Source organism: Apodemus sylvaticus, chromosome 1, assembly GCF_947179515.1.
Source record: "Apodemus sylvaticus chromosome 1, mApoSyl1.1, whole genome shotgun sequence".
Taxonomy (NCBI): Eukaryota; Metazoa; Chordata; class Mammalia; order Rodentia; family Muridae; genus Apodemus; species Apodemus sylvaticus.
In genome coordinates this window covers 22539875-22563915 of record NC_067472.1, presented here as the reverse complement: position 1 = coordinate 22563915, position 24041 = coordinate 22539875, and the positions used below count along the sequence as shown (strand labels likewise).

Below are 24041 nucleotides of genomic sequence, written 5' to 3'. Positions count from 1 at the left end.
TGTATCTCCTGGAAATAGGTACCCAGTGCTCAATTGCTCTTTGCATTTTGATCAGTTATGGTTTTTCATAAGGGTCTTTATTTTTTGCAAAGACAAGTTTCTTTGATATATGCGAGATAGATACTTGTCTGCAAATATATATAAGTAGAACTATGTCCTCACTATCTCAGAGAAGTTGAGTATGTTTCCAGTACCAGGCAATATTTTCCTCTTGTTGAGGGGGCTTTAAGCCAAATTAGACAGTTACTGTTTACCAATACAATGTGTGTGTGTGTGTCACTATTGAAAATTTCCTTAGGGATATTTTGACATGCTTGGCAGTATTATGGGTCATCAATAACACAGCTAGGTAGGAATAGTGGCTGCCTTCTTCCTGTATGAAATTATGTCTCCTAGAAATGATAGGGAAACTTGACCCATAATATCTCAGCAATACTGATGCCTCAACAAGAGACCTGAGCATGTGCAGCTCCAATAGGCACACTAACATGAAACAGGGAAATCTCATGAACTTTCATCCCTAAACAAAGAACTAAAGACAATTAATGAATGCTGAATGGGAAAAAAAACTTTGTCCCCATTGATGAGCATCCTAATTGATTTATATTACTAACTGGTTAGCTTTTACATCATATGCATATAAGTAATACTAATGGAGTCAGCATGGTATATTTTTATGTTTATACATATATGTTACATATATATGTATATATGTACATATAGATATAGCATTTATATGTAATAATAACACAGAAAAAGAGGCCATGAATTTGAGAGGAGTAATTTTGTAATTACATTCATATATTTGAATTTCAAAAAAAATATTTTCCAGGTAACAGAGTAACTTGTATATATCCCTTTGGGATAGTAGATTAGATTTGATCTAATCATTGTTCCCAATGCCCATGCACTTTTTCTGAGACAAAATGTATCTTCAGATCCACATTAGTGAGACATTAGAATGCTGACCCATCCTTTCCAAACTCAGCAATTTAGACCATAGTGTGGTTTTATCGTGTGTCTAGATATATCACTGAGCTACTGTAGAAGTTTTCCTAGACATTAAGACACCTTGCACTCTGTGAGGAAGGCAGCCAGTCCTCATGATAGCCCACTCCTTGGTACTGGTTTTCTGTACAAGTTACTTTTCCTGTTTTTATGTACAAATACTGGTTAAGAAGTACCTTTAGGGTTTATTTTGGCTTAAGGTTTTGAGGGAGGATCATAGAAGAGGCATGACACAGAAGCCCCAAGTTTGGGTAGGGAAGCAATGGTTCCCTAGCAACTGCACACTGCCTGTAGCTGGAACTGCAGAAGGGGTGAAGTCAGGCCCTGTTTCTTGGTGGGATGTTTGAGAAACCAGCAATATGTGGCTCTAGAGTCTCTTAAAAGATTCACCTCACATCTTGGCTGAACATAAAACAGATGTTAGGATGAAAGCCAGAGAGACTATAAACCTTTAAGACATCTTCAGTGACTGAGTTTCTATCCTAAGCTTCCACCTACTAAAGTTTCCACAACATTATAAAACAGCATTGCAAACTGTGGACTATATATTTAATTAAATTCATGAGTCAATGGAGGAATATTGTATTTAGTATGCATTACAGATTCTTTTCTAAGCAACTTTCTCTAGTGACCACTGCCTGTCCAGTTATAGCTATGGACTATCCATCCATGGTGACTCAGTTTGTAATGATGTCAAGTTTTCTAGTCCCCAGAGTAGTTTAATTTTTACAATTAAGGACTATCCTCAAGATAGCTGCTGGCCATAGTACTCTGAGTATTTGCTAAGAGATATGTGAAGGTTTTCTTTAAAGCGCCCTGGTTGGGAAGGGTTATGGTTACCTGCTCATTTAAACTATTTTTTTTGGTTTGGGTGGAGCCTTCTGCCCAGGTTGCCCCACTTTCTCTTCTCCCTTTCCTCTCTTTGATGATAGTCTTTCACATTATCGTGGTATTTGGTTCTAAAGCAATGGGATGCTGCCTCTTCTGTTGTATTCTTCATATTCTCTGGAATACACCCTCTCTCTTTTTTGTGCTCCATTAAATACCAGGGTTTACCAGGGCTATTCATATCCATAAGCAGTTAAATAAGTGTTTGTTTTCATCATGTGGATGGGAAGTCCAGTGTTCAGTGCTGCTATTTCACCCTTTAAAGCTTTTTATACAACTACTTCAATACTGTGTTCCCTAGTATTAGACATGGAGAAAAGTATGTCTAATTTTTACATTTATGCACCCAAATGATCATCCATTCATCCATCTATCCATCCATCCATCCATCCATCCATCCATCCATCCATCCATCCATCTAAATCAAAAGTCACCTAGATTCTCTTTCATTATAGTTGCAAACACAGTCCTAATCCCAGTCAAGCATTAGGAGTTAATTACATTCTGTGTTTTTTGTTTGCAGGAAAACGGATTTGTGTGGGAGAGGGTCTGGCTAGAGCTGAATTATTTTTATTCCTGACAACCATTTTACAGAACTTTAACTTGAAATCTCCAGTCGATCTGAAAGACCTTGACACCACTCCAGTTGCCAACGGATTTGTTTCTGTGCCACCCAAATTCCAGATATGCTTCATTCCCATTTAAATGGATTTCCCCCCTAAAGCCCTTTCCTTGAGGGTATAGTTGACCTGTTCTGTCAGGCAAGTCTCTTTGACCCTGTCACCCAAGTTTTGGTATTCGATATATATACCTACACAAACAGATCTATGTCTTTATTCATAAGGCAAGTAGTAATGCATTAAAATAATGTCCCAGTATTTCTTCAACATGATACATACAAGGAAATCATGACATTTCTGACCTTCTATCTCTTAAAGGCATAGGTAATTTCTATGTTCTATGTGAGACAAGTTTCAGAGTCACTGCAAACAAGTCTGCAATTCTCTATGCCATGTAATGATCTGTTGATTTCAGCACTGTTAGTTATTGTCTGATGGTGAATTACTAATATATTATTATTTTAAAACTGAGAAATATGACAGTTTTAAAGCTCTGTGTGTTTTAAATAAAAGTATTATAATTCTGGTCTGTTTTCAAAGTATTTTTTTTTCTTTTTGGTATGGTCTCATAAAGTCCAGGTTTGACCTAAACTATGTAGCTGAATATAATTTTAAATTTCAAATCAGAGGTGTGATTGCCCCATCTTTCTCCTGTGACTGAGCAGCCAGGTACAGACAGGTATGCAGAGATCACCCAAGTAGAAGATCACTTGGGACATGTCCCACCAGGACTCTACCTGCACCCAAGAGCTGGGCCCCACCACCACAGCCATCTGTGCATCTAGTCTTCTAGAGGATAACTGTTCTGCAGGGAGTCTTGGGATTAGAGGTGAGGCCACCATATTCACTCCTGCAGCTGAGCAGGCTGTTACAGCCAAGAACACAGAGAACACCTGAGTGTAAGATCACTTGGGACTAGGTCTGCCAGGGCCCCACCTGCACCCAGGAGATGGGCAGCCCCACCGCAGTCTGTGCCAGGGGAAAGCCAGTCACCCAGGGGTGCTGACATAGGCTTGCAGGCACACAGGAGGGACAAGCACCAGCCAGTGACAGCAGGACCAACCAATACTAGAGATAACCAGATGGCAAAAGGCAAATAGAGGAATATTACTAACAGATATCAAGGCAACATGGCACTATCTGAACCCAAATCTCCCACAACAGCAAGCCCTGGATATTTCAACACACCAGAAAAGCAAGATTTGGATTTAAAACCACAGCTCATAATGCTGATGGAGGGCTTCAGAACAAAATGAGAAGACCAACCCTAAGGATTGTAGGTATAGAAGAGAGTAAAGATTTCCAACTTAAAGGGCCAGTAAATGTCTTCGATAAAATTATAGAAGAAACTTCCCTAACCTGAAGAAAGAGATGCCTATCAACATACAAGAAGCCTACAGAACTCCAAATAGATTTGACCAGAAAAGAAATTCCTCCTGTCACATAATAATTAACACATCAAATGTACTTAAAAGAGAAATAATATTAAAAGCAATAAGGGAAACGGTCAAGTAACATATAAAGGTAGAACTATCAGAATTATACCAGACTTCTCACCAGAGACTATGAAAACTAGAAGAGACTGGTGACATGTCATACAGACCCTAAGGGAACACAAATGCCAACCCAGACTGTTATATCCAGCAAATCTTTCAGTTACCACAGATGGAGAAACCAAGGTATTCCATGACAAAAACAAATTTACACAGTATCTTTCCACAAATCCAGCCCTTCAAAGGATAATGTATAGAAAACAACAACAAAAGAAGGGAAACTACACACTAGAAAAAGCAAGAAGTTAATCTTCTTTCCACAACCCCAAAAGAAGATAAGCACACAAACATAAAAACTACATCAAAAATAGCAGGAAGCAACAATCATTATTCCTTAATATCCCTTAACATCAATAGACTCAATCCCCCAATAAAAAGACATAGACTAACAGACTGGATATGTAAACATGATTCAACATTTTGCTGCATAGGAAACACACCTCAGTGTCAAAGACAAACACTACCTCAGAGTAAAAGGCTGGAAAACAATTTTACAAGCAAATGGTCTCAGGAAACAAGCCGGAGTAGCCATTCTAATACAAGATAAAATTGACTTTCAACCTAAAGTCATCAAAAGAGAGAAGGAAGGACACTTCTTACTGGTCAAAGGGAAAATCCACCAAGAAGAACTCCCAATTCTGAACATCTATGCTCCAAATACAAGGGCACCCTCATTTGTAAAAGAAACAGGAAAATCAGGGAAACACAAACTAAACAGAGACACAGTGAAACTAACAGAAGTTTTGGACCAAATGGGTTTAATAGATATCTATAAAATATTTCATCCTAAATTGAAAGGATATACTTTCTTCTCAGCACCTCATGGTACCTTCTTCAAAATCGAACATACAATTGTTCACAAAACAGACCTCAACAGATATAAGAACATCAACCTAATCCCATGCCTTCTATCAGATCACTATGGAATAAAGGTGGTATTCAATAGAAAAAAAAAAACAACAGAAAGCCCACATACACATGGAAACTGAACAATGTTCTACTGAATGGTACCTCAGTCAGGGAAGAAATAAGGAAGGAAAGAAAGGATATATAGAATTTAATGAAAATGAAGGCAAAACATATCCAAATTTTTGGGACACAATGAAAGCAGTGATAAGAGGAAAACACAGAGCTCTGTGTGCCTCCAAAAAGAACCTGGAGAGAGCATACACTAGCAGCATAATAGCACACCTGAAAGCTTTTGAGCAGAAAGAAGCTAATACATTAAAGAGGAAGGGAGGAAATCATCAAACTCAGGGCTGAAATCAACCAAGTAGAAACAAAAAGAACTATGCAAAGAATCAACAAAACCAGAAGCTGGTTCTTTGGGAATATCAGCATGATGGATAAATCTTTAGCCAGAGTAAAAATAGGGCATAGAGACAGTATTCAAATTAACAAAATCAGAAATGAAAAGGGAGAAATAACAACAGAAACTGAGGAAATTAAAAGAATCATCAGATCCTACTACAAAACCTATACTCAACACAACTGGAAAATCTGGCTGAAATTGACAATTTCCTAGACAGATACCAGCTCCGAAAGTTAAATCAGGATCAGATAGACCATCTAAGTGGTCCCATAACCCCTAAAGAAATAGAAGTGGTCATTGACACTCTCCCAACCGATAAAAGCACAGGGCTAGATGGTTTTAGTGCAGAATTTTATCAAACCTTCAAAGAAGACCTAACACCGTGACTCTCCAAACTAATCCACAAAACACAAACAGAAGGAACACTACCCTACTAGTTCTATGAAGCCACAATTTTGCTGATACCAAAACCACACGAAGATCCAACAAAGAAAGAGAGCTTTAGACCAATTTCCCTTATGAATATCAATGCAAAAATACTCAACAAAATTCTTGCCAACTGAATCTGAGAACACATCAAAAAAACCATTCACCACGATAAAGTAGGCTTCATCCCACAGATGCGGGGATGGTTCTATAGGAGACCACTGGAGTCAGACATGTCTTTCTCAGGCCTGAGTGGGGTCATGGTGCTGGCATTCACTATGAGAAGTGATTTTGTCAGTCTGAAACTGTTGGCTGCTGACTATACTCTGAGCTCTTGATGAGAGACAGTGTGCTGACATATACTTTAGATTAGATTCTCTGTGAAGGTCAGGTTGTTTATCTTCGCTGTTTGCTTACCACATACTGTTTTACTTTTTGCTGCCAAATGCTTTATGATATAACAGCTATGTGAACCTGCATTAAACAAGACTTGATCAGAATCCTGTCTTGTCTGCATTTCTAGCACCTCTTGCCCCTAGGTCCTCACTGAAACCCTCAGGAATCTGTTCGAGAATCTGCAGGCAGGTTCACTTGGCACCAGAATGAGAGACCTAAAGTAAGATGGATTGTGTGAAGGACTTCTGAGAAAGTGCGGCTACGTGGACTAAAGTAAAAAAAAGCAAAGTAGTTGCTAACCTGGCAATTTGTTTTGTGTCAAGTCATAGGGAAAGACATAAATAAGTCAGGATGAAGCATACATGAGACAGTTAAAAGTTAAAGGAAACTTCAGATGCGAGGAGTAAAGCTTAAAATTAAGGATTTAAGAAAAAAAATTGATTTTGTTAAGGAACTATGTCCTTGGTTTCTTGATAAAGTTATGAGTAATCCAAAACATTGGAAGCTAGTAGGAGATGTTTTTGAAAATTATTATAGAATTATGGGACCTGTTAAAAAGTCCATGTAGCAGGCTTTTCCTATTGGAGTCTTATTAATGACTTTTTGAAAAATCCATCTGTTTCAGTCTTGTCAGCTGTAACAGAGGGTCAGAAATTATTACAGAAAAAGAAATCAATTTCTGACTTGAAAAAAGATTCAGATTTAATTAGTTTAGATAGTGAACATGAGATTGTCATGAAGAGCCAGTTTAAGTCTGCGGAATCAAAAAAGGGAAGTTGAGAAAAAGAAATCAAAACAAAATATTTACCCTGATTTATAATAACTGGAGGTTAGTCTTAAGGAAGGGCTCTCACACACTTCAAAGGATAAAAATGAAGATGATGTTAGAAAGAATATTGGCACCAGGGAAGGCAAGCAGAAGATTTCTAATATTAATAAGAAAAAGAAAACAGTTGCTGAGGCCATTAAGGACTATGAAAGTTGAGAAAAAAGTGATTTAGACTCAGGAAATGCAGTGGAGTTAGAAAAAGAGACTTTCAGATATCATCATGTAGATCGTCCTCCTTTTAATTGGCTACCTCTTTACAGCCCTCATGGGCTGGTGGTGGGAGCTGTTTTTCATATAGAATTTTCATAAAGAACTCCATCAACAAAATCAGCAGCTCCATATGCAGATCCAATTAAAAAAAGGAGAATCAGGCATTAAAGAATTATATGATCTTCACTGCTAGCGAGGAACCAAAACTTAAGGGTGTCATTCAAACTGCCAAGAAGAGACATCAGAATCAGCTAGTCTTCCCTGTGGAGACTATTCAGCCAGATGACACAGCGGTTCAAGAGATTCATGGATTCAATTTGAAATTGATAAATGAATTAAAAGCTGCAGTCTCTCAATATGGTCCCAATGATCCTTTTATTATGGCCCTTTTAGAGAGTAGCACAGCTGAATGGCTCACACCTCAAGATTGGTATATTTTGGTTAAAGCTGTCTTAAGTGGGGGTCATTTTCTTCTTTGAAAATCATAAGGAAACAGGTAAATGGTCTTTGGCCCTTTAAAAGAAGTTTTTGGTCTTATCTTAGGTAGAAATAGCTCCACCATGAAGGGATTTCAGGTGTTTCTTGGGGTCATTGACCAAGACTAAAGGGGAAATTAAGATTATGGCCACTGTTACTAAAGACATAGTAAGTTTTAATGCTGGTCAGTAGATTGCACAGTTATTACTGTTGCCTTTACTACCCTCAGAACATAAACATATTAATCCCACTCGAGGCTGTGGAAGATTTGTATCCTCAGATGTTTATTGGGTTACTCAAATTGCACTGGAAAAGCCTCTATTAAATATCTAGATTAATGGAACAAGATTGCTCATTGACACTGGAACTGATGTTACAGTAATAAAGGGATCTGAATAACCTTCTTCTTGGCCTTTAACACTATTACTCACCTTAAAGGCATCGGTCAGAGTCAAAATCCTCATAAGAATGCACTGTTGTTAGTATGGAGGGATTCTGAGAGAAATCAAGGATCCATTCAATCATATGTGCTGAATGGACTGCCCATTAATCTTTGGGGAAGAGATTTTTTATCTCAGCTGGGTATTATTATGAAAAATCCCTATGATGTAGTTATAGTTCAGATGCTTAAAACTGGATTTGTTCCTGGATAAGGACTTGACAAGGACCAGAAAGGGATCACTGAGCCTATTTTCCCCTCAGGTCAAATTGATACTAAAGGACTTGGATATTCATTCTATGGGCCACTGAGATTCCTATACTCCATGCTGATACTATAACTTGGAAAAGTGATGATGCAGTGTGGATTGACCAACTAACTAAAGTTAGTGTGGACCCTTACTAAAGAAAAACTAGAAGTTGTTCATATGTTAGTGCAGGGACAAATGGCAGCAGGTCATCTTGAAGTCAGTAACTACCCCTTGGAATATACCAAATTTTGTCAGTTGGAAAAAGTCTGGTAAATGGAAATTGCTTCAGGATCTTTGAGTTGTGAATAGCATGATGGTTCTCATTGGTACTTTGCAGCCAGGGTTGCCCACACCTGTTGAAGTTCCTGAAAATTTTCACAAAATTATTATAGATCTTAAAGATTTCTTCTTTACTATTCTTCTCGCTGAAAAGGGTAAGAAGAGACTTGCCCTTTCTTTACCTGCTATACATTTTAAAGAACCTATGCATAGGTTTCAATGGAAAGTATTACCTCAAGGGATGGATAACAGTCCTACTCTCTGTCAAAAATTTGTTGCTGCTGCTATTCAACCAGTTTGCAAAAAATGGATAGATGCATATATAATTCATTATATGAATGACATATTGCTAGCTCATCCTAATTATGATGATCTACAAACACGTTTTAAGGACCTGAAATTTCACTTAGCCAAATTTGGGTTAGTAGTTGCTCAAGAAAAAATTCAGTTACAATATCTTTATTCACATTTAGGTTTTCAGCTTTTTCCTCAAGATATACATTCACTTAAAATTAAGATTAGAACTGAGCATGTGTATACTCTAAATGACTTTCCAAAGTTGTTAGGGGACATTAATTGGTTGAGACCTTACTTAAAATTATCTATATGACAATTATAGGCCTTTATTTAACATTTTAAAAGTGATTCTGATCCTTTAGCTGTTAGAACCCTGACTACAGAAGCTAAGCAGGATTTAGAGTTAGTAAATCAAGCTATTCAAAAATCAATGAGTCAAATATATTAATTATGACCGTCCCATCATATTAACTATTTGCAAGACAGAAATATTACCCACAGGAATCTTATGGCAGGAGGAACTTTTGCTATGGCTTCATCTACCTTCTTCACCTAAGAGAGTTATTTATCCCTCTTATTTATCAGTTGCTGACCTTATTAATATTGGCAGATTCCAAATCTCCATATGCAAAGATCATGTGGAAGGACCCATTGTCTGGAGTTTGGAATGGTCCCTTTCCTGTTCTCATATGGGGTAGAGGATCTGCTTGTATTTTTGATCATCAAGCTAACTCTGCAAGATGGCTACCAGAAAGATTGGTGAAACAATGATTGATCCAGGACTGAGTCCTTGAGAAAATATGTTTTATGTGTTTTCAGATGAAGAGCATCGTGCTGATGGTCATGATCCAGATGGTTGTGGAGGCTGCCTGTATACCTGCACTGCATGAACCAATGGAGCTGACATTGATCTTAGAAGATGGAAAGGGAAGAAAACTTACATCAATGACAAGAACAACAAATCCTGAAACCCGGTTTCCAGAAATCACTCTCTTGAGGAATGACTTTTTTAGCTGTGCCACTTGGACTCAGTCACCCAAAGGACATTTTTGCATATGTCCTGCTCATGATTATGATGAAAATTCTTGTGTCTCTAGTGACTATTTTTATTGTGCATCTTGGGGCTGTGAAACTTCTGGGCACATCTACTGGAAGACTTGATTACCATGTATCTCAGGGGACAAGATTCTGGCATCTCTATGAGATGTAAGTGCTTTGTGTCCATGAATAGCCTATATTCTTGTAAAGGAAGCAACACTGTCTATCCCACCACAGGTATTTCATTCACTGACAAGGGTTAATTGGTCAAGAGATTTTGTATGGGGTATTTGAGTCTACATATCAGGAGGTTATGATGTTGGAAATACTTTCAGAATTAGGCCAAGAAGGCTGTTCCTCCTATGCAGGGCCTTGGTCTGAATGAACTTCTTGTTCCACCTTTACTGCATCCAGATTATGTTACTCCAAATCCATTTTCTGTGAGTCATCCTACCCCGATCCCCCCTCAGGGATCATTTTGTCCTCTTCCCATGAGGGATTGTTCAAGCTTGTCAGTGGATCCTTTACAGCATTGAATTTTTCTCAACCTAACTTTTCTGAAGACTGTTGGCACTACCTTTCCTCCAATACCCCATTTTATGAAGCCGTAGCCTCTAACGGAACTGTCAGGCTGACTTCTGATCAGGCTGCTGGTCAATGGCATCAATCTCATGAAAGAGTTACCCTTTTGTCCATAGTGGGGACTGGTTTATGCATTGGTCAGTTACCCAGATACTATGGTCATTTTTGTGCCATCCATAGGGTGTTCAATACTACTAACTATTTGGTGCCACTAGAAAATTTCTGGTGGGCTTGTAACAGTGCTGTTACTCCCTGTTTCTTTGTAGTTTTTGAAAACTATGATTTTTGTATTCCAGTGCAACTTGTTCCACATGTTACTGTTTTTTCTTGTCAGGCCTTTTTAGATGGTTGAAACCCCCACGACACCCTGGTCTTTAGTAGAAGGATCAGAGAACCTGTAACTGCTGTGACTATGACTGTTTTGCTGGGGTTTGGAGTCATTGGAACTTGCACTGGTATTTCCTCACTTGTTCTGCAAAACAAACATCATAATGAGCTTTGAAGCCAGAGATGAAGATTTAGAGAATTTAAAAGTAGCTATGTCTCTCATTAGAGATTCTATAACATCCTTATCTGAGGTAGTTATTCAAAATAGAAGGGGCTTAGATTTATTATTTTTGCAGCAAGGAGGTTTATGTGCTGACTTAAAGGAAGAATGTTGTTTTTATGCTGATCATACTGGAGTCATAGAAGATTTTCTAGCCAAAGTGTACAGAGGGTTAGAGGCTCATAAGAGGTTGAGGAAAAGGGATGCAGGATGGTTTCAGATTTGGTTGAGCAATTCCTTGTGGCTGACTACTCTTCTACCTTCTCTGCTTGGGCTATTGTTAGGTCTAATCATCCTATTTTCCCTTGGTCCAGTTTTATTCAATAAGCTGATGAACTTTCTGAAACAACAGATTGATCAAATTTGATCTAAACCTATACAAGTTCATTATCAGTGTCTAACCTTAGCTGATGAGTAGGTAATGATGGAAAATCCTCATGGTGACATCGTTACAGGGGAATCATGTTTTTGAGTTAAGACAGAGGCATCTCTTTGCTGGATGTTCATTCAACAACAGATGCAAACATGACCTGAGGTTGATTGCACCACATAACCTAAGACAGGCTCTCATCCATTGGGTTTTATTTTATTTTGCAGAAGGGAGACATCTAGGAGACCACTGTCAGGAGTCAGACATGTCTTTCTCAGGCCTGAGTTGGGTCCAGGAGGAGGCATTAGTCATGGGAAGTGGTCTGGTCAGTCTGGAACTGATGCTGTTGACTGTACCCTGAGCTCTTGATGAGACATAGTGTTTTGACATATACTTTAGATTAGATTCTCTGTGAAGGTCAGGTTGTTTATCTTTGCTGTTTGCTTACCACATCCTGTTTTATATTTTGCTTCCAAATGCTTTACCATATAATGACTATATGAACCTGCATTAAACAAGACTTGATCAGAATCCTGTCTTGTCTCCATTTCTCATGCCTTTTGCCCCTAGGTCCTCACTGCAATCCTCAGGAAACTGTTCAAAAATCCGCGGTGGGTGGGTTCATGGTTCAATATATAGAAATCCATCAATGTAATCTACTACATAAAAAAATTCAAAGAATAAAACCACATGGTCATTTCATTAGATGCTTAAAAAGCATTTGAAAAAATTCAGCATCCTTTCATGTTAAAGGTCTTGGAAAGAACAGGAATTCAAGGTCCATACCTAAATGTAGTAAAAGCAATATACAGCAAACCAGTAGCCAACATCAAACTAAATGGAGAGAAATTTGAAGCAATCCCACTAAAATCAGGGGCTAGACAAGTTGCCCTCTCTCTTCATATTTATTTAATATAGTACTTGAAGTTCTAGCTAGAGCAATTAGACAACAAAGGGAGGTCAAAATGATACAAATTGGAAAGGAAGAAATAAATTATCACTATTTGCAGATGATATGATAGTATACTTAAGAAACCCAAAAACTCCACCAGAGAACTCCTACAGCTGATAAACAACTTCAGCAAAGTGGCTGGATATAAAATCAAATCAAGCAAATCAGTAGCCTTTCTATATTCAAATTATAAACAAGATGAGAAAGAAATTAGGGAAATGACACCACTCACAATAGCCACAAACAATGTAAAGTATCTTGGTGTGACTCTAACCAAACAAGTGGAAGATCTTTATGACAAGAACATCAAAGCTCTGAAGAAAGAAATTGAAGAAGACTTCAGAAGATGGAAAATCTTCCATGTTCATGGATTGGCAGGTTCAATATAGTAAAAATGGCCATCATGCCAAAATCAATCTACAGATTCAATGCAATTCCCATCAAAATCCCAACTCAATTCCTCATTGAGTTAGAAAGAGCAATTCTCAAATTCATCTGGAATAACAAAAAAAACCCAGGATAGCTTAAACTATTCTCAACAGTAAAAGAACTTCTGGGAGAATCAGTATCCCTGACCTCAAGCAGTACTACAGAGTAATAGTGTTAAAAACTGCATGGTATTGGTACAGTGACAGGCGGGTAGATTAATGGAATAGAGTTGAAGACCCAGAAATGAATCCACACACCTATGGTCATTTGATCTTTTACAAAGGAATTACAACCATCCAGTGGAAAAAAGAGCCTGTTCAACTGGAGTTCAGCATGCAGAAGAATGCAAATTGATCTTTTCTTTTCTCCTTGTACTAAGCTCAAGTCCAAGTGGATCAAGGACCTCCACATAAATCTAGACACACTGAAACTAATTGAAAAGAAACTGGGGATGAGCCTTGAGCACATGGGAAAACTTCCTGAAGAGAACACCAATAGCTTATGCTCTAAGATCAAGAATTGAAAAATGAGACTTCATAAAATTACAAAGTCTTTTTAAGGCAAAGGACACTGTAAATAAGATAAAACAGCAACCAACAAATTGGGAAAAGATCTTTACCAACTCTATATCCAACAGAGGGCTAATATGCAAGATATACAAAAAAGTCAAGAATTTAAACCCCAGAGAGCCAAATAACCCTATTAAAAATGGGGTACAGAGCTAAACAAAGAAATTTCATCTGAAGACTATTGAAGGGCTGAGAAGCACCTAAGGAAATGTTCAACATTTTTACTCATCAGGGAAATGCAAATCAAAACAACCCTGAGATTTCATTTCACACCAATCAGAGTGGCTAAGGTCAAAAACTCAGGAGAGAGCAGGTGCTCCTAAGGGTGTGGAGAAAGAGGAACACTCCTCCACTGCTGGTGCGATTGCAAGCTGGTACAAACACTCTGGAAATTAGTCTGGCTGCTCTTCAGAAAACTAGGCATGATGCTTGTACTGGCTGGTTTTGTGTGTCAACTTGACACAGGCTGGAGCTATCACAACGAAAGGATCTTCAGTTGGGGAAGTGCCTCCATGAGATCCAGCTGTGGGGCATTTTCTCAATTAGTGATCAAGTGGGGAGGGCCCCTTGTGGGTGGTTCCATCCCTGGGCTGGTATTCTTTGGTTCTATAAGAGAGCAGGCTGAGCAAGCTAGGGGAGGCAAGCCAGTAAGGAACATCTCTCCATGGTCTCTGTATCAGCTCCTACTTCCAACACTGCTTGAGTTCCAGTCCTGACTTCCTTTTGTGATGAAAAGCAATGCAGAAGTGTAAGCTGAATAAACCCTTTCCTCCCCAACTTGCTTCTTGGTCATGATGTTTGTGCAGGAATAGAAACCCTGACTAAGACAATGCTACTGGAGGACCCCACTATACCACTCTTGATATATATATACCCAGAGGATTCTCCAGTACGTAATAAGGACACATGCTCCACTATGTTCATAGTAGCCCTATTTATAATAGCCAGAAACTGGACAGAACTCATGTCCCTCAATGGAGGGATGGATACAGAAAATGTGGTATGTATATATACCACATTCCATATATATATATTATGGAATACTACTCAGCTATGCTATTAAAAACAATGAATTCCTGAAATTCTTAGGCAGATGGATGGAACTGGAAAATATCATCCTGAGTGAGGTAACCCAATCACAAAAGAACACACATGGTATGCACTTACTGTTAAGTGGATATTAGCCCAGAACCTCGGAATACCCAAGACACAATTCATATATCAAATGATGTCCAAGAAGAAGGAGGGAGAGGCCCCTGGTCCTGGAAAGGCTTGAAGCAGCAGGGTAGGGGTATACCAGGATTGGTAAGTGGGAGGGTGTTGATTGGGGAACAGGGGGATGGAAAAGGGCTTATGGGACTTTTGGGAAGGGGGCAGCCAGGAAAGGGGAAATCATTTGAAATGTAAATAAAGAATGTGTTTTTTAAAAAAAGGTATTGGGACTAAGAGTTTACTTAGATTAAAAGGGGGAGATTTTATACTAGGTGTGGTGATACATACGTATTCTTCTAGCACTTAACAAGAGGGTTGATTCTGGCTGGAGAAATAAGAGCACTGACTGCTATTCCAGGGGTCCTGAGTTCAATTCTCATCAACACATGGTGGCTCACAACCACTGTAATGAGATTTGACACCTTCTTCTTGTGTGTCTGAAGACATCTGCAGTATATGTGTGTGTGTGTGTGTGTGTGTGTGTGTGTGTGTATGTATCACAAACTGATTCATTGTCCTTTTTTGTTCATAAGGCAAATAGTAAATTTGCATTAAATTAAAATAATGTCCCAAGATAGTTTTGTTTCTTCATCATAATACATACAAAGAAAGGAAGAGTGTTTGGTAGAAAAGCTCTTTAGCCAAGTCTCACTAAAAACAAGTGCAGGATTGGATCAGAATGAGAAAAATGATAGTATAAATGAACATATAGAAAAGACTCAACATAGGGAAGATGGCACATTAACTGTCAGGATTCCTGTCCCTGAGATGATATTACTCTGAACATAATATTTGGTACTGTTTTTTCAGTCTATGATTCTTAGCTATAACCAAGTATAAATCCATGCTTCCACACTGGAAATCATGTGCTGTATGTATTATTTTTCTTTCCCAAATAAGATCAGAGATCCTTAAATCTCATCAATTACTTTTTCTAATTTCCACAATTCTGTTATATCCATAAGAAATATGGTAAGTTGATTCTATGAGTCTGAAGTCATTAGCATCATTGGATCACTAAAAAAACACACAAATGTATTTTCAGATATTATTAAATTCTGGTTAACATTTTCATTTCTTTCAACCTTATATCAGCCATTGATCTTTAAAATTGACACACACACACACACACACACACACACACACACACACACATTTGCATGTATGTTTGCATACCAGAAGAGGGCAATAGATCTCATTATAGACAGTTGTGAGTCACCATGCTGGGGATTGAACTCAGGATCTCTGAAAGAACAGCCAGTACTATTAATCACTGAGTCATCACTTCAATATAGTCATTAGCCTTTTAAAGTTCATTTCTCAAAGGAAGCACCTGCCACTCTGTTTGTTATAGCTGCAAACACAGTGCCTGTTCCACTCAAATATAAAAAGTTAATTATATAGCAACAAAAACAACAGAAAACCCACATACATGTGGAAACTAAACAATATTCTACTCAATGATATCTTGGTCAAGGAAGAAATAAAGAAAGAAATTAAAGACTTTTTAGAACTTAATGAAAATGAAGACACAACATACCCAAATCTATGGGACACAATGAAAGCAGTACTAAGAAGAAAACTCATAGCCCTGAGTGCCTCCAAAAAGAAAATGGAGAGAGCATACACTACCAGCTTAATGACACACCTGAAAGCCCTGGAACAAAAAGAAGCAATTTCACCCAGGAGGAGTAGAAGGCAGGAAATCATCAGACTCAGGGCCGAAATCAATCAAGTAGAAACAAAGAGAACCATACAAAGAATCAACAAAACCAGGAGCTGGTTCTTTGAGAAAATCAACAAGATAGATAAACCTTTAGCAAGATTAACCAAAGGGCACAGAGACAGTATCCAGATTAACAAACTTAGAAATGAAAAGGGAGATATAACAACAGAAACTGAGGAAATTCAAAAAATCATTAGATCCTACTACAAAAGCCTATACTCAACACAACTGGAGAATCTGGAGGAAATGGACAGTTTCCTAGACAGATATCTGACACCAAAACTAAATCAGGATCAAATAGATCATCTAAACAGTCCTATAACACCTGAAGAAACAAAAGGGTCATAGAAAGTCTCCCAACCAAAAAAAGCATGGGACCAGATGGCTTCAGTGCAGAATTCTATCAGACCTTCATAGAAGACCTAACACCAATACTCTTCAAACTATTCCACAAAATAGAAACAGAAGGAACTCTACCCAACTCGTTCTATGAAGCCAAAATTTTGCTGATACCAAAACCACACAAATATCCAACAAAGAAAGAGAACTTCAGGCCAATTTGTCTTATGAATATTGATGCAAAAATACTTAATAAAATTCTTGCCAACTGAATCCAAGAACACATCAAAATGATCATCCACCATGATCAAGTAGGCTTCATCTCAGGGTCACACCAAGCAGGGATGTGCATCAACCATGCAGGGATGGTTCAATATAAGAAAATCCATCAATGCTATCCACTACATAAACAAACTCAAAGAAAAAAAACCATATGATCATCTCATTAGATGCAGAAAAAGTATTTTACAAAATTCAGCATCCTTTTATGCTAAAAGTCTTGGAAAGAACAGGAATTCAAGGCCCATACCTAAACATCGTTAAAGCAATATACAGTAAACTGCTAGCCCACATCAAACTAAACGGAGAGAAACTTGAAACAATCCCACTAAAATCAGGGACTAGACAAGGCTGTCCTCTCTCTCCATATCTTTTCAATATAGTACTTGAAGTTCTAGCTAGAGCAATTAGACAACAAAAGGAGATCAAGGGGATACAAATTGGAAAGGAAGAAGTGAAATTATCTCTATTTGCAGATGACATGATAGTCTACTTAAGTGACCCGAAAGCCTCCACCAGAGAACTCCTACAACTTCAGCAAAGTGGCTGGTTATAAAATCAACTCAAGCAAATCAGTTGCCTTCCTATACTCAAAGGATAAGCAGGTTGAGAAAGAAGTTAGGGAAATGACACCCTTCACAATAGCCACAAACAATATAAAGTATCTTGGTGTGACTCTAACAAAACAAGTGAAAGATCTATACGACAAGAACTTAAGGTCTCTGAAGAAGGAAATTGAAGATCTCAGAAAATGGAAAAATCTGCCATGCTCGTGGATTGGCAGGATTAATATAGTTAAAATGGCCATCTTGCCAAAAGCAATCTACAAATTCAATGCAATCCCCATCAAAATCCCAACTCAGTTCTTCACAGAGTTAGAAAAAGCAATTCTCAAATTCATCTGGAATAACAAAAAACCCAGGATAGGGAAACTATTCTCAACAACAAAAGAAATTCTGGGGGAATCAGTAACCCTGACTTCAAGCAATACTACAGAGCAATATTATTAAAAACCTGCATGGTATTGGTACAGTGACAGACAAGTGGACCAATGGAATAGAATTGAAGATCCAGAAATGAACCCACACACCTATGGTCACTTGATCTTCTGCAAAGGAGCCAAAAAATCCAGTGGAAAAAAGATAGCCTTTTCAACAAATGGTGCTGGTTCAATTGGAGGTCAGCATGCAGAAGAATTCGAATTGATCCATTCTTATCTCTATGTACTAAACTTCACTCCAAGTGGATCAAGGACCTCCATGTAAAACCAGACACACTGAAACTAATAGAAAAGAAACTGGGGAAGACCTTAGAGGACATGGGCTTGGAGGAAAAGTTCCTGAACAGATCACCAATAGCTTATGCTCTAAGATCAAGAATTGACAAAAGGGACTTCATAAAATTACAAAGTTTCTGTAAGGCAAAGGACACTGTTAAAAGGACAAAACGGCAACCATCAAATTGGGAAAGGATATTCCCCAACCCCACATCTGATAGAGGGCTAATATCCAATATATACAAAGAACTCAAGAAGTTAGACCCCAGGGAACCAAATAACCCTATTAAAAATGGGGTACAGATCTAAACAAAGAATTTTCACCTGAAGAAATTCAGATGGCCGAGAGGCACCTTAAGAAATGCTCAGCATCATTAGTCATTAGGGAAATGCAAATCAAAACAACCCTGAGATTTCACTTTACACCAGTGAGAATGGCTAAGATCAAAAACTCAGGAGACAGCAGGTGTTGGCGAGGATGTGGAGAAAAAGGAACACTCCTCCACTGCTGGTGGGGGCTGTAAGATGGTACAACCACTTTGGAAATCAGTCTGGCGGTTCCTCAGAAAACTGGACATGAGACTTCCAGAGGACCCTGCTATACCTCTCCTGGGCATATACCCAAAGGATTCCCCGGCACGCAATAAAGACACATGCTCCATTATGTTCATAGCAGCTGTATTTATAATAGCCAGAAGCTGGAAAGGACCCAGATGCCCCTCAATGGAGGAATGGATACAGAAAATGTGGTATATTTACACAATGGAATACTACTCAGCAATTAGAAACAATGAATTCACAAAATTTTTAGGCAAATGATTTGATCTGGAAAATATCATCCTAAGTGAGGTAACCCAATCACAAAAGAATACACATGGAATGCAATCTCTGATACGTGGATATTAGCCTAGAAGCCCTGAATACCCAAGGCACAAATTGTATAACAAATGACTCCCATGAAGAAGTATGGAGAAGGTCCTGATCCTGGAAAGGATTGATCTAGCATTGGAGGGGACTATAAAGACAGAAAAAAAGGAGGGAGGTCATTGGAGAATGGATGGAGAGAAGAAGATTTATGGGACATATAGGGAGGGGGTATCCGGGAAAGGGGAAATCATTTGGAATGTAAACAAAGAATATAGAAAATAAAATATTAAAAAAGAAGTTAATTATATAATTTTTTGCAGGAAAATATATTTGTGTGAAAAATGACATGGCTCAAATGAAGTTATTTTTATTCTTCACTGCCATTTTATAGAACTGTAACCTGAAATCTCCAGTTGACCCAAAAGAACTTGAAAACACTCATTAATGTTGCTTAGATACATATATATATATCTGCAAATATACATGAGCACATTTATAATTTACTTCCAATACATACCATATACATATGCATTTATATGAAATTAAATGTGATTCATTCTTAAATTTAACTCATGTACTATATGTTTTGTTTTTTGCTATTTTCTATGTAAATGTACCTTTTATTCATCAGATGTAATTGCTGTTGGCATGACATATGTCCAGGCTCTTCTGTCTTTTAGAGTCTCTGTTAAGTAGTCTGTTGTAATTCTGGTAGGTCTGCTTTTATATGTTACTTGACTTTTTCCCTTACAGCTTTTAATATTCTTTCTTTGATCTGTGCATTTAATGTTTTAATTATTATGTGATGAGAGGATTTTCTTTTCTGGTCCAGTCTATTTGGTGTTTTATAGGTCTCTTATACATTTTTTGCTATTTATTTCTTTAGGTTGGGGAAGTTTCTTCTATGTTGTTGTGGATGATTTTTTCTGGACCTTTGAACTGGGAATCTTCTTCTATTGAAGATACAATGTCTGAACCAGTAAGTAGACAAGGCTCCAAGTGGTAGAGCACAGACACAAACATAGCCATAAAGTCTTTGACCCAAACCTGTGCTGCCTGAGAAATGTGCTGGAGTCATGGTGGTTCAGAGCTTATGGGAGTTTTCTGCACATGATAAATTGAGGCCCATGTCATGAGAGGAAGCTCCTGCATGACACTGCTTATGTTCAAGAACCAGAAGCCAAATGAAAATCTAGCATAGAACCTAATACAACTGATGCCCCCCACCCAAAACCAGTGAAGGAAATGACCCCTAATGACATTTTGATGTACTTAGATGAGCACTATGTCCAATTGCCTTTACAGAGGCTTCCTCTGTTAGGTGATGGGAGAAGATGCAGAGACCCACAGCAAAACACTAGAGGGAGCCCATGAACCATGCAGAAGAGTGAGAGGTAGGACTGTAGTAGCCAGAGGCATTAACATCATTATGAGTTCTTTGTAGATCTTGTATATCCCCTCCCCCTCAATATCCCTTTGTTGGGGCATCTATTGAGCCTTCACCTGACAAAGGACCACTCCTCCCTCTTATGCCCAACAAGGCATTCCTCTGCCACATTTTTGGGTGGAACTATATATATCCCTTGGTTGATGGTTTTGATCCTGGGAGTCCTGAGGTGTCTGGGCAGCCTACATCATTCTTATTTCCATGGGGCTGTAGACCCTTTCAGCTCCTCTGGACAACTCTCCAACTCCTCCATTGGGGACCCTACACCCAGGCCAATGGTTGGCTGCTATCATTTGCCTCTGTCTGTGTAAGGCTCTGGCAGAGCCCCTCTGGAGTTGGAGTTGTCATCCATAATAGTGTCAGGGCTTTGGTGACTACTTATAGGATGAATCCTCAGGTAGGGCAGTCTCTGGGTGGTCTTTATTTCAGTCTCTATTCAACACTTTGTCACCTTTATTGCTCTTATGAGTATCTTGTTCTCTTTCTCAGAAGAACCAAAGCACCCTCACTTCAGTCCTTCTTGAGCTTCCTGTGGTTTGTGAATTGTAATTTGTTTATTTTGAGCTTTTGGGCTAACATCCCCTTAGTAGTGAGTGCATACCATGCACGTTCTTTTGTGGTTGTGTTAACTCACTCAGGATGATACTTTCTAGTTTCATCCATTTGCCTAAGAATTTCATGAACTCATTCTTTTTAATAGCTGAATAGTACTCCATTGTGTATATATACACCACAGTTTTTGTATCCATTCCTCTGTTGAAGGACATCTGGGTTCTTTTTAGCTTCTGCCTATTATAAATAAGGCAGCTATGAACATAGTGGAGCATGTAGTCCTTATTACATATAAGAGCATCTTCTGGGTATATGCCCAGGAGTGGTATATATGGGTCATCAGGTAGTACTATGTCTAAGTTTCTGAGAAACCGCCAAAGTGATTTCCAGAGTGGTTTTACCAGCTTGCAATCCCACCAACAATGGAGAAATATTCCTCTTTCCCCTCATCCTCTCCAGCATCTGCTGTCCCCTGAGTTGATGGGGCCTTTTATAACCATTTTATAATCCTATGTTGACTCCTTGTTTTCAACCAAGATCCATACTGTGATTGTAGAAATACAGCTCACATGTTCATCTGGCATCTATGTTACAGTGTCATCTTCCCTGTCCCATTTTTTTCTCATGCCTCATTACACTTGTATTTCAGGTTTTTTTTTGAAGCTTTCTTGGGTCGTTTGCCATTTTGCTCCCTTCCTACTTTTTAATTACTAATTGCCTTTCATGTTTATGCTAGTGTCACTTCAATGTGAATTAAGAACACAAATGGTATGCACTCACTGATAAGTGGATGTTAGTGCGGAAGCTTGGAATACCCAAGATAAAGTTGACACATCAAATGATGCTCAAAAAGAAGGAAAAAAAATATGGATACTCTGGTCCTCCTTAGAAGGGGAAACAAAATTCCCACAGTATGAGATAGAAGGACAATGTCTAGAGCAGAGTCTGAGGGAAGGACCATCCAGAGACTACCCCACCTAGTGATCCATCCCATATACAGTTTCAAAACTCAGACACTATTATTGATGCCCACAAGGACTTGCTGACCAGAGATGGATATAGCTGTCACCTGGGAGGCTCTGGTAGTTCATGACAAATATAGAGGGGGACACTCTCAGCCAGCCATTGAACTGAGCACAGGGTCCCCAATGGGGAGCTAGAGAAAGGATCCAAAGAGCTGAAAGGGTTTGCACCACCACAGGAAGAACAACAATATGAGCCACCAAGTACTTTCTGAGCTCCCAGAGACCAAACTATCAACCATAGAGTGCACATGGAGTAACCCATGGCTCCAGACATGTAGGCGGTAGAGGATGTCCTTATTGGACATTAAGGCTTGATGCCTCAGTGTGTGGAAATGCTGGGATAGGGAAGTGGGAGAGGGTTGATTGGGGAATGGGGGGTGGGGGGGTGGGGGATATTGGTTATGAGACTTTTGGGGCAGGGACCAGGAAAGGGGACAACATTTGAAATGTAAATGAAGAGTATATCTTATAAAAAAGAAAAATAAAAGAAATGTAAATAAAGAAAATGTCCTATCAAAATAAAAATAATAAAAATTAAAAAATAAATCTTTTTTTAAGAATGGAAAAAAAAAAGAAATCACAGTATGAAATGACCAGACTGTTCAGAATGGAATATGATTTCACAGAGATTATAAAAATTAAACTATTAGTGGAATGATATGTGTTATTCTCATCGTAATGCCAAAGCTCAAGCAAAGTCTTAATTTTTAGGGATGGCATCATAGTTACTCTAAATTGACTAAGCAGATATTTCCAAACTCTCTTAGCTCAGAAAAGACATTGTCTTTTAAGAGTATGTCCTGCAGTATTTCATATATAATATACATGTTCTGTGGATTTTATTAAAATGCTCACATCAGCTTTTATTCTGATTTCCTCTCCTTTCTTTGTCTAAACAACAATTATTCCCACAGGAGATAAAAAGGGGAGCATTGTAGATTCTGTCCTTTGGCTAGGCAGACAGAGTCTATGGAGTCTATGGGTGGTAGATCCAGGGTTTGAGTCCTTATCTTACACTTGTTTTCCTCCACATAGACATTCAGTCCTATCAACAACCAACCTTAATGACTGTGTACTGTGATTCAATATCAACCATATTTAGTTCTATTCAAAGCAAACATGAGTTTAGTTAATAATTACGTCATCTTTCTGACAGAGTTCAGAGAAGTTTGAGCTTAATGATTTTTCAAATCTGGTTAATAATTAGATTATCATTTTTGACATGGAGGTCAGAAAAGTTCTATTTTAATAATCTTTAGACATTTGGTGACCGAAAGGAGGAGAAGGAGGAGGCAGAGGAAGCATCAAACTCAGAGGAACAAGATTTCCTGGAAGGATATCCATGACTTGGTGATGGCTGCCCAGGCCATGTTTCCTCCACAGTCTTCCCTCTCCTCTATTCTCTTGGCTAGTTTTGTCATTCTTCATACTCACTTTGCTACTGTACAGCCTCCTCCTAGCCTTCACAACACATATACCACCAAAGATTCTTCACTAGGGAAACCTTCAATAGACACAACAAATTTATAGGAATGCAGGATTGCCCACTTGAAAGATGCTGGATCAGAACTGCGATGCCCCTACACCTGGATTTCATCTCCACTGCACCCAGCCTGAGGGAGAGTAAAACTATGCCAAGAAGCTCGGTAAGGTAGAGTGGACTTGAGACCTGAAGACTTGATGGGCACACATCTGAGAATTAGGCAACTCCCTACTCCCTGCCCGATTTCCAGCCTGGAACAAGTGCCATACTCACCACATAAGAAAATGTTACATGTTGTCATGCAGGCCCAGAACAGAGTTCCCCCTTTTAATGAAGTACCTAGAGACTTTGAGGACTTAGCCAA

At 38.6% G+C, this 24041-nt stretch overlaps 1 protein-coding gene across 3 annotated transcripts in view; it reads left to right on the top strand.

The window, feature by feature from the left end:
• The window catches only part of LOC127677178 (cytochrome P450 2C42-like), a 31606-nt gene extending 29005 nt beyond the window's left edge, over window positions 1-2601 (top strand). For all 3 annotated transcript variants that reach the window (XM_052172359.1, XM_052172362.1, XM_052172358.1), the window contains one exon: window positions 2420-2601. In XM_052172359.1, the coding sequence (XP_052028319.1) occupies window positions 2420-2601 (182 nt within the window). The remainder of the gene's footprint in view (window positions 1-2419) is intronic.
• Window positions 2602-24041: the final 21440 nt, after the last annotated feature.